General features: G+C 45.6%; 1 protein-coding gene and 1 long non-coding RNA gene across 3 annotated transcripts in view; one reads left to right on the top strand and one right to left on the bottom strand.

Moving 5' to 3' along the window:
• The window catches only part of LOC120610984 (uncharacterized), a 68,640-nt gene that overhangs the window by 27,140 nt on the left and 27,216 nt on the right, over window positions 1-14,284 (top strand). The gene's annotated exons all lie outside the window — the stretch shown is intronic.
• On the bottom strand, window positions 3,608-5,069 carry LOC120610983 (small integral membrane protein 10-like). The gene has a single exon (XM_039873306.1). The coding sequence runs from the start codon at window positions 4,846-4,848 to the stop codon at window positions 4,624-4,626; it is 225 nt and encodes a 74-aa protein (XP_039729240.1). The 5' UTR covers window positions 4,849-5,069; the 3' UTR covers window positions 3,608-4,623.

The raw sequence follows: 14,284 nt of genomic DNA, 5'->3' as shown, positions 1-14,284 counted from the left end.
AGGGCAAGGAGGAGTATGGTTGATTTTCGGGATCTCCTAAGGTGCCTTCTTATACTACAATCCTGATGGGGTGAACGGCCAGTACTGCAACCCTACAAAGGACCACCAATGGCTCAGACGCCTTAGGAGAGAAGGACCGAGACTCCTCAGCAGCCAAGGCAAACGATATGTGGAATTGATAGAGAAGTCACAAATAACATGGCCACCTCTTGGCTGCGTGAAGAAGTGAGGACTGTACCCTCTATCTGTATTTGCCTGCTTATTGTCATTAAAAAAAAAAAACAAACAAAGAAACAAAAACTTCTCTCACCACTTCTTTAGTATTATAAATGGGACAGAGTGGTGGTGGTCATGGAATTGTAGAATAGCGATACCAATTTGGGATAATGGCAGAGCTAGAGAAAGAGGAGACATCATCGGGAGAAGCTGAACTATAAGCAGAGGCCCCATGACCTCACCTCCAACTATGATCGCTGGAAATGTTTGTATGTGTTGTCTCTCTCTGAGTAGTTCTTGATTGTACATGGAGTAATAATTGAATTATGCGAGGAGGGAGCGTTTTTGGAATAACATGAATGGAAGAAGGGTGTTTGTACATGCTAGGAATCCAAGGAGTAGAAGGTAATTATTGTCTATATTACTTCTGTCTACCTACCAACCCCTCCTTTCGGTAACTGCTGAAAATCACAGGAATTCGCTTCTTCAGACCACTGGAGTACTTGGGGTAGAAACACAGGTGATGGAAAGACATGCAAGTACCCAATAAAGCCCCCAAATATGTGATATCCTTGCTTGTTTTGGAGCCTCCACCTTTTAAGACTTCAGCTGCCTTGCCCAGAGTCATTCAGATCCTTTGGCTCATCAAAGTTTGGCTTATGAACTTGACCTGTAGGTTCCGAAGCATTGTTCAGGAAGGATTTGAATCGAAGCTCTTAGATTTACAGTAAAACTAATGGGGACTTGTGCTAAGCCACGTCTTGAAAGACAGAACGTTTACAACCCTCTGACCACTCCCACCCCTATACAGGCATACCTCGGAGATAGTGCGGGTTCTGTCCCAGACCACCTCAATAAAGCGAATATCGCAATAAACGAGTCGTAATCATTTTGCTTGGGAGAGGGTCTTGCCTTCAATTCGTAAAAAACACAACATTTGTGAAGCACAATAAAACAAGGTATGCCTGGCCTGAGGACGAGGATTCTAGAGATAGTCTCTCTGAGTGTCTGGGGAAGGGAGTCAATGCCAGTAGTCATTCGGGTGACCGGAACCAGCCTGAGTCTGAAGGCAGGCGAGGAACTTCAGAACTGCATCCAAGGGGGTCAAGGGTCACAACAGAAAGGCCAGGCCATAGACCAGCCTGAGGGAGTCCAGGGCATGGAACACACATCTGTGCCTATAAAGTCAGGAGTTTGGTCATATCGGGAGAGGACCTGGAGGAAAGGAAGGGGGAAGTGATAGAGTCAAGGTAGAACAGGAACTCTTTTGATCTGCCATGTAAGAAAGGCACTCCCTCGCATTTGGTACTTTCAGAGGACTGCATCTTTAGGAAAGCCTGAGTTAAAGGTTATTTTCTGTTGCTCAAGGGAACTGCACCCAATTCCACAGGTAAGCCCACGCCAAAAGTTGCCAGAGATACTCAGCTCATGAAGGTCACACGATTATGGAAGAGAACAGGTTAATAAATCTGAGCATGAGGCAGTTTCACTGGCTGACTTTTTTTTTTTTTTTGGCTGTGGGATGAGAAAGTTTACCTACAGTGAATTAGAGGAAATGATTTTAAAAGTGAAACACAAAACCAAAGCCTGTGTGCTCTCTGCAAGTTAAAATTTTAAACTGTTAACTGTTCAGAACTGTGTATACTTAATATTTTTGTTAACGGGCACAAAGTTGTTTTCTGAGGAGAAGGCGGTGTTTAATTAGTTTCTACATTGAGACCAATTGACTTTTATTTGAGAACTTGTTATAAAGAACGCTTTTAATGTTTCGTTAAAACAAATTGGTTTTGGTTAGAATTCAAGTCCCAAGTGACTGTGCGTTGTATGTGACCCTCCATTAGTGTGCCCTGGCGCAAGTGCTTGGGAGTACTAAACTGAGGTTGCCAGAATGGAGTGCCTAGCTCTGTTTTCCCAAAATTCCGGCATCCGCTTGGATAGTGAATTTTACACTAAAATGCCGAGGCCTCACAATTTAAATAAAAAATTAAAAACTAATCATAATGAGTCTATTCGTAGCAAAACGAATATTGTTTGCAATATGTCATCGCGCCGCCACTATACTTCTCTGTTCTTGTCTCCTCTCCTGAAAATTGGAAGTAATAGTAGTCCCTAGCTCCGAGTTGTGAGGATTAAAGGAAATGATGTGTATAAAGTGCTTAGGACATCGCATGGCTTATCTTAAGTGTGCGATGATGGTTCCAAGTGTTATTTTTCTTCAACTAAGCGGAGTGTATGTATGTATGCATGCGATATCTATTTCTCTCTGGCTCACATCTATTAAATTCATTCCATGTCTGGTAAAATATAATTCCTTATTTTTAAGGGCTACAAAGTATCCCCTTATAATATAGATGTACTATTTTTATTTAACCAGGCTCCTCCTGCTGGACATTTAATTTATTTCCACTGTCTTGCTATTGTGACTACTACTAAAAATGTGAGAACCTTGCATACACATCATGGGGTACTTATCCAACTTTAAGGTCTGAAAAGTTTTAAGTTTTGAAAATTCATTCCCGTCCTGTTCTGTTTTTACCTTAACTATGACTTTGTAGAGATTTGCTCCTGCAAAGTTTCACAGAGTGAGGAGGCCCTTGGCTACATGAAGATTACTGGCCATTTTTAGTTTTAAAGCATTTCCCTTGGTCTCCTGTTTCCTTGGAAAGCAAGGGAATTCTATTTGCGTGATCATTCAGGAACATTTTAGGATATACATACGCCATTGCAGAAAAACAAGAAGGCAGACTCTATCTACCCTCGTGTGCCACTCCCCAACTCCCCTTCCCTCAAATTTCCTTCCTTGAGTGCAGTAAATTTTTATTTTTTTAAATTTTTATGCCAGTTTATTTATTTGTTTTTATACTATATATACATATGTGTTTTTACATTTTATTTCCCCCTCCCTCTCCCAGTAAATTCATTTTTAATAAGTTTTCATTTTTAATCAAAACCATGCATGCACATAGTTTAAAAAAATCAAAGAATGCGAAAGCGTGTGTGTGTGTGATGAAAAGCAGTAAATCCTCGCTCATCCTTCTCAACTCTTGATTCCCCAACCCAGAGGCAAAACTTTTACACGTTTGGTTAGTGGTTATCTCCGTTTTTAAGAATATGCTTTTATTACTATTTCTTGACCTGATAACATGAGGCATTTTCTGCTGACTTCCTGCTGTCCCCCTCCACTCTCCTCCCCACTCCATATGGTCGTAACACTATTTTTAACGCTTCCGCCGGTACCCTTGCTCATTTTGATATAGTCATTAAAACTTTTTACTTTTTATTTTAATTTTTCAATTACAGTTGACATTCAAATATTATATCAGTTTCAGGTGTACAGCGTAGTGGTTAGACATTTATATACCTTACGAAGTGATTCCCCCCACCGATATTCTTTGAACTAGAGACAGTATCCAGACTTCCCGCTTCATGAAAATAGCACCACTATGCCATTTCCTCCCCTCCGCCAGTACTTATACACCGTCAAAGTTGGTAATATTCCCATTCTGTTCTAAAACCCTAATTAAGTCTTCCCTGCTTTGCCTTAGATTTACTCTAAAAATGGAACATCATAACTAATATTTCTATTGTAATGCTCATTTAAATACCGCTCACTGAATAGCAAAGTCGAATGCTGTGGTTGGATCTGTGATTGCAGTCTCGATCCATGTGCCAATGTCCAAGCAGATTCCCTTTTTCACACTCCTGGCAACTGTTCAAAACCAGGCCACATCCCAGGTTGCTTTTTTATTTGAAGCATGCTTTCCTTGCACAGCTTGAAATGTTTGTTTCCCTGCAGTTCCCGTTTACCGTTGTTTCCTCTTTGGGGGTGAGGCAAGGTATGACTTCAGATCACGATATTAATTTCCTCCGACTTCTAATTCCATCCAGTCTATTGCTTAGCATTCATTCCATGCAGTTGGAACTCTATGCAGGTCTCATTCTAATTTGGAGGATTAGCCTTCTCTCTGGACCATTCCAGCACAGTTTATTTAAGTTGTTAGTAACCTTTCCTCCTTTTTTCCCCTTTAAGGCATCCTGTGCCCCTTGTCATCGCCCAAAGTTCGTGCTGCTTTTTGTTTTGTGTTTTTTTATCATACGGATGCAAGAACTTCTCACATATTTCTGCAGATTTTCAGACTTTTAAGTTCTTTTCTGTTCCTTGAAATATCTATTTCCTTGAGAGGCAACTTTTCGTTATATCTTAGGCTTTTTTGGTCATGCTGAAGGCTTTCCGCAAATAATGACTTCTAGCCGCCCATTTACATTAACAGATGAGACACTGGGAAGACAGACGGGCAAGTCCGCGTGTGTGGGCCGAGCTGGTCACTTCGCTCTGGGGCGGGTGAGCCGGTGGGTGCAAGTCAGCCATCCTGCCTGGGGCCCGCCACTACCACAGAGTTAATCGCTCTAAATATGTACCTGCAGGTGGACGTTGAGAATCACGGAGGCCACCGCGTAGAAGTAGGGGAAGTTCACGCGCAGGCGCCAGGCCAGGTCGAAGAAGATGAGCAGTGTGCGCGTGAGCCTCTTGCAGAAGGCGCGGTAGGAGCCGCGGGTCGCGGCCCAGCGCGACAGCCGCACCGCCAGGCCGGACAGGGCCGCCGCCGCCATCGGTCTGTTGTAGCCTCCCATACAGCGCCCAGAGCCCAGGGACTCCTGCCGGCTCCGCTGACCCACCGACCGACGGACAGAGGGAATCCGTGCGGGAGGCCGACGGGGTGGCCCTCCTTGCCCTGCAGCGCTCGGACCCAGGCGATCGGATCGCCGGGACCCACCGGGCTAAGTTTTTGTCGGGGGCCCCTCGGGGCGGGGCGGGGGGGGCGCCAGCAGCCGCGAGCCCGGGGACGGGAAGGTGGGCACCAGGGAAACGGGGGGTGGGGGTGGGGTGGGGTGGAGGGAAGCAAGGGGAGGGGGGAGGGGCGCGGCTCATCCAGGAGAGGTAGCTTCTTGCCTAAGCCGGTGGTCCTTTTTCTACTTTTTTTTTTTAACTTTTAAATCTTAACGGACGCAAAACGAAACTTGCTCAAAACGTTAGAAAATTTCCTTCACAAGCATGATCTTGAGCAGCTTAGCAGCTTCAACCCGTTTCCTGCTGCCTCAGATCCCTTTAAGAACTTTTCCGATCCTCCGCGGCGAGCTGGTGCAAACATACAAAACGTAATTTTCTGACCTTTAAAATGTGTGCATTCTGTTTTCGTGATTCAAGCGACTTTCGGGTTTTTGTTTTAGTTCTTTAGTATTCCTCTAGTGAGAAAAGTTCTACAAACAAGTTTTTAGAAATTGTCAACAGCACAAACAACTGGAACAATGGGAAGCAAATTCCGCGCCGTAGCTTCACATTCCCAGTCCCACCCCCGCTGTGATTAAGATTCCGTTTCCTGTTATGTACTTCTAGACTTGCTATGTTGATATATTGCTCTTACCATGTCAGTACTATCCACCTACCTCGCTCTCTTTGACTGCTGATGATCACACCTCTATACGTTGACTCAAAATGCTCAATAATTTATTTAGCCAGTCCCCTATTGATGGACGTTCTGAATGTTTCCAGGTTTTGCTATGCCAAAAATTGTGGCAGTGACATCATTGTACACATGAATTTACGAGGGGCAGAAGAGTATGAATAATACGATCCCATCTTTATTTAGAAAAACAATCACATAAACACATATGTTTCGTGTGCCAGGCCAAAAAGTTTTACTAATTTCATGTGGTCAATCGAAAAAGTTTACAGAGACCAGAGCTCTAAACAACATTGTGTGTTACTCTTGGAATCCTTTTTGCCAGTATGATAGCCAATAGTTTTGTCTCATTCTATTTTGCATTTTTAAAAGTATCAGTGCAGCTGAGCAACTTTTCTGCATTTCTGAATTTTTTGATATTGTTTTAGTGATTGTCTGTAAAGCATTAAAACGTTATAAATATATGTTATGGGGAAAGTAAAGCTCTTAGGATCACAACCTCCAGAAAGGCTATTAACAGATTGGCATACGTTTTTCTTTTTCTTTTTTTAATCAATTATCTACATATACTAATAAGCCAGGCATATATACATATATCACACACAAATCATAAAACAAAATTGGAATCATACGAACACACTACCCTGACAATTGCTTTTAAACACAATTTATATTGCGTATTTCCCACGCGGATAACTTATGGGCTGTGTATTACTCCACGCGGATGGCCAATAATGAACTGATGGCTATTTAGGTGATTCCAAAATGTTCATGATCATAAACAATGTTGAGGTTAATATCCTTGCACGCATATCTTTGTACACTTCTGTGATATCTCCCTGGAATTCGGTCCTAGAGATGGAAATCTTGGATCAAAAGATTTTCATTCGTTTAAGGAGTTTGATACATACTGTCAAACTGCCTTCCAGACAGCTTATATCCATGAACACCCTCAAGTTGCCCCAAGATGGGCATTGATGTTCTTTTGAATCTTGGGCATTCTGATAGGTGAAAAAGATACCTGTTTTAATTTGCATGTTTTGATTACTGGCAAGGTTAGACATCCATTATATGTGTATATTGCACATTTGTATGAAAGGAAGTACTCTGTCAAAAGTTTCGCAGTCTTAATTTTAATCAGTATTTCCAATTCCCGTGTAAAAAAAGGTCGTACTGATAATGCGCTCCCTCGGGCAGTGTATGAGGCTTTCTGTTTCTCTAACCCCTCACTCATGTTATTAGGTATTATTTTATTACTGCTAATATAAGAGGAAGACATTATTCCAATTATTTTAATTTGCCCATATTTAATTACTGTCGAGGCTGAATATTTTGTTTCTTGGCCATTCATAGTGGCATCAGAAGGAAGGGAGGGCCTGTGGACTGGATGGATGGAAGGCAGGGGGAGGGCTTACTACTAACATGCAGACTAGAGGGGTCCTGGAGACCCCGGAGGCTGTGGCCGCAGGGAGGAAAAGGAGAGTTAGGTAGCCTTCCTCTCTCTGCCCGGGGTCTCCCTGCCCCTCAGGCTGCCCGGGTTCTGGCCCCTTTGCTCATTTTTATATTAAAAATTTTAACCTAAGGCAGGAAGAATAGCACGAGCAGCCTGAAAATGATAAAATCTCAACCATAGCCCTAGGAGAAGCATAGACTAGACAAAATGGCCTAAGGTAATACGTGAAGCAAAGGAAATCTTCCTCCCTCACACCACACACTGAATATAAAACAGTCATACTAGGCCAAAGTTATCGTCTTTGGGAAATTATAGAAGTCGTCTGGCTCTTCTTTCCCACAATAGGGTACATATACCTTGATTCTTCTATCTGAATCACCCACTCTTAATATATATATGGAGTATATTTTTTAAAGATTTTTATTGACATCTGGCTAACACACAATATAGTGTTAGTTTCAGGTGTACACCACAGTCATTCAACATTTACACACCTAAAGAATGATCACCATGATAAGCCCAGCAACCATGTGACACCCTATAACGCTATTGCAATACCTAATCACCTGTATTCCCTGTGCTGTATACTAGATCCACATGACTTACTTGTTTTATACCTGGAGATTCGAATCTCTTATTCCCCTTCACTGCCCTCCCCTTTTTATTTTTCAGTTACAGTTGACATTCAATATTATTTTGTATTAGTTTCAGGTGTACAGCATAGTGGTGAGACATTTATATAACTTACGAAGTGATTCCCCCTGGCTAGTGTAGTACCCACCTGGCTCTATACCTAGTTATTTCCACATTATAGACTATATTCTCTATGCTTTACCTTACATCCCCATGACTGTTTCAGAACTACCAATCTTACTTTTTAATTCCTTCACGTTTTTCACTCAGCTCCCCAACTCCCTCCCATTTGGCAACCATCAGCTCGTTTCCTGCATCTGAGAGTCCCTTTCTGTTTTGTTTGTTTGTTTATTTTGTTCTTTAGATTCCACATATAGGTGAGATCATATGATATTTGCCTTTCTCGCTCTGGCTTATTTCACTTAGCATAGGGAGGAAGATATTTTCAACTGCTATATTGGTCTAGAGATAATAGATTTAAATTTAATCGGAGGCTTTTGTAGTAGAAGACACTGAATTGAACAGAGGTGTTTACCTCTCCAAAACAAAGAGAAAGCTTTATAAAGTAGTGCACAGTAAATTCATTCATAAAAAAGTGTGAGGGGTGTGTGTAGTGGAACAGAGAGTTTGATAAATACCTGGAATGAATGCAGATTAGCTCAAAGTGAAGAATAAACCATAGCGGAGGGTACCACAGCCCAACAAATCTCTGGAGAAGGCTGCAGCAGAAGAGGAAGCCATTTTCGTGGAAGAATGTAAAATAATCAAATTGTATTGCCTCTTTTCTATTTCACTACTTTGTGTAAATTCCTCATTAATGAAAACCCAAAGCTTGCTTAGATTCCTTTCTCATGTGCACTACCTTTTTTTTGTCCTATTTCTCACAAATGTATTGTTTTTCTTTGTCTAGATAGTTTAAAAAGGAGCCTGGTTCGATTATTTCTTTGCGTCTCATTTTATGATCCGAGCATCATAATCTTAATGCATGGCATAACCTAAGGCTATTCAGGCGTCAGGGAAGTATATGAGTTAGATTTAGGTTGAAACAACATTGCGCTGGATCATGCGTTTATGCACACTGACTTTCAGGAGCTGCCATTGACGGCATCAGGAATAACAAAATAGTTCCAGACCAGTCATATCCACATGAATTTTTCTGTTTCATAGCACATGGAAAGGGATTACAAACTCAGTAGCAGGTCGCATTGCCAGTGGAGCTGCTGCTTGACTCAGGTGGCAAAGCTGGATATAGGGGGGAAAAGACAGCATTAATTATCACCTTCCCCGCCTCCCCGGCCCAATCCTTGTATTTCTGGAGGTCTAAGGTATTCTCTGCCAAAGTACTGGGTTTGGCACTTTCCCTCCATTGCCACATAATTGGTGTGTCCCGTCCCAACTTACCTTTTCTCCAGGCACCCCCTACTTGTGTCTCAGTCATGATCCCTTTCTGGGGACAGCTGCGTTCAGTGACCAAATCGCCCCACTAAAGTGTGTGGACCCTGAGGAAGTAGAGTCAGAAATCGTTCCAGTGCTCAGCAATATTAGATACTAATGGAGTATGGAATGTTCATCAAATACTTTGACTATTGGCCCATTACTGGGTGACGCTTGAGTAAAAAAGGCACACCATTTGTCAGGCTGCAAATGGGTTGCACTGCTGAAAGTGTGGCAGAGATAAGACTCACAGAAGCCACAATAGTGTGGTGGGAGTCAGCTGATCAGACTGGAACAGTACCCTCAAAAAAATATCAAAAGTGTTGAGACTAGGTAGTGTGAGAAAGACAGTCCAAGGTCTGATGTAGTCAGACTGTCGGGAGCGAGCAGGATGGCCTTCTTTGTAGAAAGACAATCAGGCCACCTTTGGGCAAGAGTCCCAAGTCTGGCATGTAGAAGTGGCTTCTGCACGAGAAACAGAGTTGTTTACTTTGTGCCCCATACCTGAGGGTAGATGTGTTGCCATGTCTGATGGCAGTCTTGGCAGTGCAGGCTTGATCAGCAGCTGGATTTTAGTTGGTCTCATTAGAGGATAGACTTTTGCTATGGGCATCTCTGTGAGTGGCCCAGACAGTCCCATCAGCATCCACCCTTTGTTTCCACAGTTTACGATCCCTAATCTGCCAGTCTGTAGTCTTTCAGGTGGCAGATCAAATGGGTAGACCACATAACAAGTTTTGTCAAGGGGAGGATTGGCCAGACTTATGAGAACAGCCTTAAGTTCTGCCCATTGAGCAGAGGTGTGACAACACTGCAGTCGGGGCTGTTGATCCGAAGGAGTTCTGACCAGGACATCACCTGTACAGTGGAAGCTTTGGACATCAGAGGATAAAGGCACTTAAACACTAAATGCTGACTCTCCCCCCGCCCCCCTTCCCCACCGGAGGCGAATAGCAGGGGAGTTTGTTCAATTAGCACTTCTCAACTTGTGTCACTGGCCTGAGTGGGGGAATCTCTTCTGCCACTTGACGAGCATTTTGAGTACGAGCATTTAACACATCAGTTGCCTTCTACATTTTCACGACAACAGTACACTGAATTGGCACAGGGGACCCCAACCACAAAGTCACTTCAACTATTTTCCTTCGCTGAGAGTTTTACTCAAACACTATCAGCTGAATCCAGGCTCTTTGCCCCCTCCCCCCCACTTTGAGAACACAGACCAAGGAATTTAACACCTGCACTTCAGAAGTCACAACAGCAGCTCTGGGTAGTTCCGGGCCTGGGAGGATAAACAGGAGCAGGAGAAAGGTTTGGAGGAGGCCAGCCTCAGGGGATGGCTGGAGGCTTTTTCTCCTTTGTCTCCTAGCCCCAGGAGGTACCCCTGTCTTTGGAATTCCCATAGGCAGAGCCGTTTCCAGGACAAAGCCTTGAAAGAGTAAGGTGTTGAGCCCATCAGGACAGTACAGGGTCTGAACCCAGTTAAGGCCTCTGCATATTTGAGATTCTTACATATATAGGCCTTCCTGGTAAAGTGTACAGCTGAAACTTATTGGATTTCATTAACCAATATGACCAGAAAAATGAACAAACAAACAAACAAAGAAACAAACAAAGAAAAGAAAAAAACAATCCTAAACTGAAAAGAAAAGAAAAGAAAAGAGAAGATTCTTACAGCTGCCCAAGACAAGCCTTGTATGTAAGCTCCCTTGCTTATTAACCTGCCCCCACCAATCTGGAGTGGCCTGCCTCTGTATTCAGTCTCTCCTTGCCCTCCGTGTGCACTGCTGTTGTTAGATGCATAAAGGTTGGCCGTATATTTTCCTAATAGGTATTTTTAATCCGTGTAAACAACCCCTCCTTGGCATGTTTGACGCGTGGGTCTTTAATGTCTTTAAATGACATTAAACATGTCATTCTTCAGCCATTTCGCCAACTTTTCCTGGTCCTTCAGACTGGAGAATATAGCGCTCAGAAGCCAAGACCTTATTTCTATCCCTATCGAAAAGAACCCTTGAGATGACACCAGTACCTTCAGTACCAGTCCAAGAGCACAGGGATCACCCCACATTTCCCTCTCTTTCCACCTTTCCATGTTTATAGCAGCCTCCTGGCACGGAAAACCCGACCTCCCGGTACCCTCAGTATGTATCTTCACTTATTGGCGCAGTCCTCGCGTATATACTCTGACCCGGCCGGGCAGCCTTTCCACTGGGCGCTAATTCACCCCTCTCACGGGCCCTGGCTTCCACCTGGCCGCCGTCACACCCTTTTTGGGCAGGCTCGCGGCCCACCCACCGTCCTACCTGCGGTGCCCTGCGCTCTGGGGAAGGAGCTGGGAGAGAAAAGGGCTAGCAGCGGCCTTCGATGGTAAACTTTGCAAAGTCTCCGCTACCTCTGCAGGGGTTCAACGCCACTGGCAGAGAAGCTGCAGGGCGACTCTGACACCAGGAAGGCCTGGGTCTCTGCTGGGAGAAGAATGCTGTCCAAAGAGGACTGGCTTCCAAACTGCCATCCCGAGCACACTGTGAATGTACTCCCCTGGGACGAGGCGCCTCGCGGGTGGGAGCACAGAGGTCAGGAAAGGGCTGCTGGCTCACGGTCTGGGTGGGACTAGCGCTGTGCCCCCTCTCCCTGGTTGCGTCTCCCTGACCAGGCTGTAAAATGGACTTGACAATGCTGTGACGTCTCTCGTGGGAGTTTTTTGAGGATTAAATGTCGTGAAGGCCCTTAAGGCGCTGAGCCCAGGGCTTGGCACAGACGAGTTCTGGACACGCGTTAGAATTAATGCGATTCACAGCAGGGACGCGTCCCCTGCCCACCAAACCTCATATTTTAACAGATTCCCGCCAACAAAATGACACCTTCGAAGTGCCCCTCGAGTCATCCACTCAGTGCCAGACTCTGGGGCAGGTTTGTAGGATCCAAAGGTGAGCTGGATAGACACGGCCCCTGCCCTCCTACGGGCGACACGTATATGGCTGTCCCCTTGGCTCCAAAACACACGCGCGTTTGTGAAACAAAACCAAACGCGCCCTCTCCTCAGAGCGACGCCCTCTACTGGAAATACGGAGAGGAATCTGCTGCAGGAGTTCTGGGGAAATGCCTGGGAGGGAAGCTCCCCCAGGGTCCTTGCCCGCCACCACCTTAGCCAGTTTGGAGGGATAGGGCAGTCTGGGGTCTGGGTGGAGGCAGGCCCAGCTCTCAGGGACTGGAGCACTGGGGGACCGCCCCTTGCGCACGAGTTGGAACCGCCCCCAGCCAACCAAACCAGAGGTGGGGCGCCCCGCTGGGGAGGGTCCCCAGAGCTCTTTGAACAATAGCTTTGACGTAGTGATGCAGTATTGTAGTTTAAAACTTCCTGCTAAAGTGGAAAATAAAGGGGATCGGGAAAGTCCCTAACAGGCGTGCACAGAGGGACATCTGGTGTGACCTAGAATTCACCTTTGCTCCATTATACGATCGTTATAATAAATTAGCATCGGGGTTCAGGCTGTACCCTTTATGCATCTGATGCCCTGACAGTTCCGAAAAAGACCACGCATGGTAAGAAAAGGGGCGCCTCCTTAATTCCAGAAAAAGAACCATTTTCTTTCCACAAGGCGACCACCCCAAATCATGAATATTCCACCCCTTAGTTACATTAATGGATGAAGTCCCCAAACCCACACACAACAGGCCCATGCAGCAGCTCTCCCTTGAGCCTGCCTGCTCTCCCATCTGAGCGTGTAGTTCTGCTTTGGCAGAAGTCTTTGGGGCTGACGACTTTTGGCAGCTTGCTCCCCCTTTTGAGGCTGAGCTTACTTTGTCCTGAAGGCCGCCGGTAGCTCCTGGCGGCCTATTCACCCTTCTAAAGGCGCACTCTCGCCTTTGATAAGGCTACCTTGTACACAATTAATTTCTGGGTGTCTGCCTTCAATTCTTTGTCGACTCGACGCCAAGAACTGAGGTCCAGGAGTTCCAGGACTCCCCAGAACCGATAACACTGCTATCACCATGGCCTGAACACTCGCCATACAGGACAAGCAGGAGGCCTGCCTCTGTTGCAGCCGCTGCCTCGCAGAGCGCCCCCCGCCCCCACCCCACCCCCCACCCCCCGCCCTCCCGCCAGTCACAGCGGCTTCTAAGGGCCCGGGAATCCTGCTTCTGTCCCTCAGCCTCTATGCCACTCAAGGGACACGCTGCCATCCAGGAGCTCACCTGGGCCGCAAGCTCTCGGTCCCTAAGTGCGCATGGTACAGAGTCCGCCCCCGACACTGTCCAGCCAATGGGGGTGCAGCGAATGGGCTCCTGCGGCCACTGAGAGGTGGTGGGCGGGGCCATCCTGGCTCCTTTCAGCACTGGGGAAGGCACAAACCTGGTGGCCATAGGGAGGTGGATTGGGGTCTGGGCCCCGCGTGTGCTTCAGGGGCTAGAGGGGCTCCTCTGTGAGGTCCCTGGGAGGATGGGAGCCTGGCATGGAGGGTGTGGCTTTTTGAGCAAGGCTGCAGCCCTAGAAGAGGCTGGTGGTTCCACACCGGCGACACTAGGATTCTATTTCCCCTGCCTCATGGACAACATCCGCTGTGAATGGGAAGTCCAAGACCAGGCAAGGCCTGGTGCAAACACCCTAGAGATACATAGCATGACCAAGTGGGAATTATCCCAGGAATGCAAAGTTGGTTTAACATCTGAAAAATGAATTACACATCATATTGATAGTACCAGGTGGAGAACCACGAGCATTGCGATAGATGCAAAAAACGGACTGGACGAAACCCGCCACCCGTTCATGATAAAAAATTTGCAATGAATTTGGAATAGAAGGGAACTTCCTCAACCTGACAGTGTCTACGTAAGCTCACAGCGTGCATAATACTTAATGGCGAAAGAATGAAAGTTTTCCTTACTATAAAGAATAATGCAAGATGTCTACTTTTGCCTTTTCTATTCAGCTTTGTGCTGGAGGTTGTAGCCAGCGGAATAAGGCCCCCCACCCCCACCCAAATGAAAGCATCCCGATTGGAAAGGAAGAACTAAAACTGTCTCTATGGACAGATCACATGATCTTATATGGAGAAATTCGCAAGAAATTTCAAACTTCTTT

This window comes from Pteropus medius, unplaced genomic scaffold (assembly GCF_902729225.1).
Source record: "Pteropus medius unplaced genomic scaffold, Ma_sr-lr_union100, whole genome shotgun sequence".
Taxonomy (NCBI): Eukaryota; Metazoa; Chordata; class Mammalia; order Chiroptera; family Pteropodidae; genus Pteropus; species Pteropus medius.
This window is presented reverse-complemented; position numbering and strand designations above follow the sequence as displayed.

Coding starts and splice junctions, on each gene's coding strand:
- LOC120610983 (XM_039873306.1), bottom strand. CDS start 4,848: ATGGGAGGCTACAACAGACCGATGGCGGCGGCGGCCCTGTCCGGCCTG.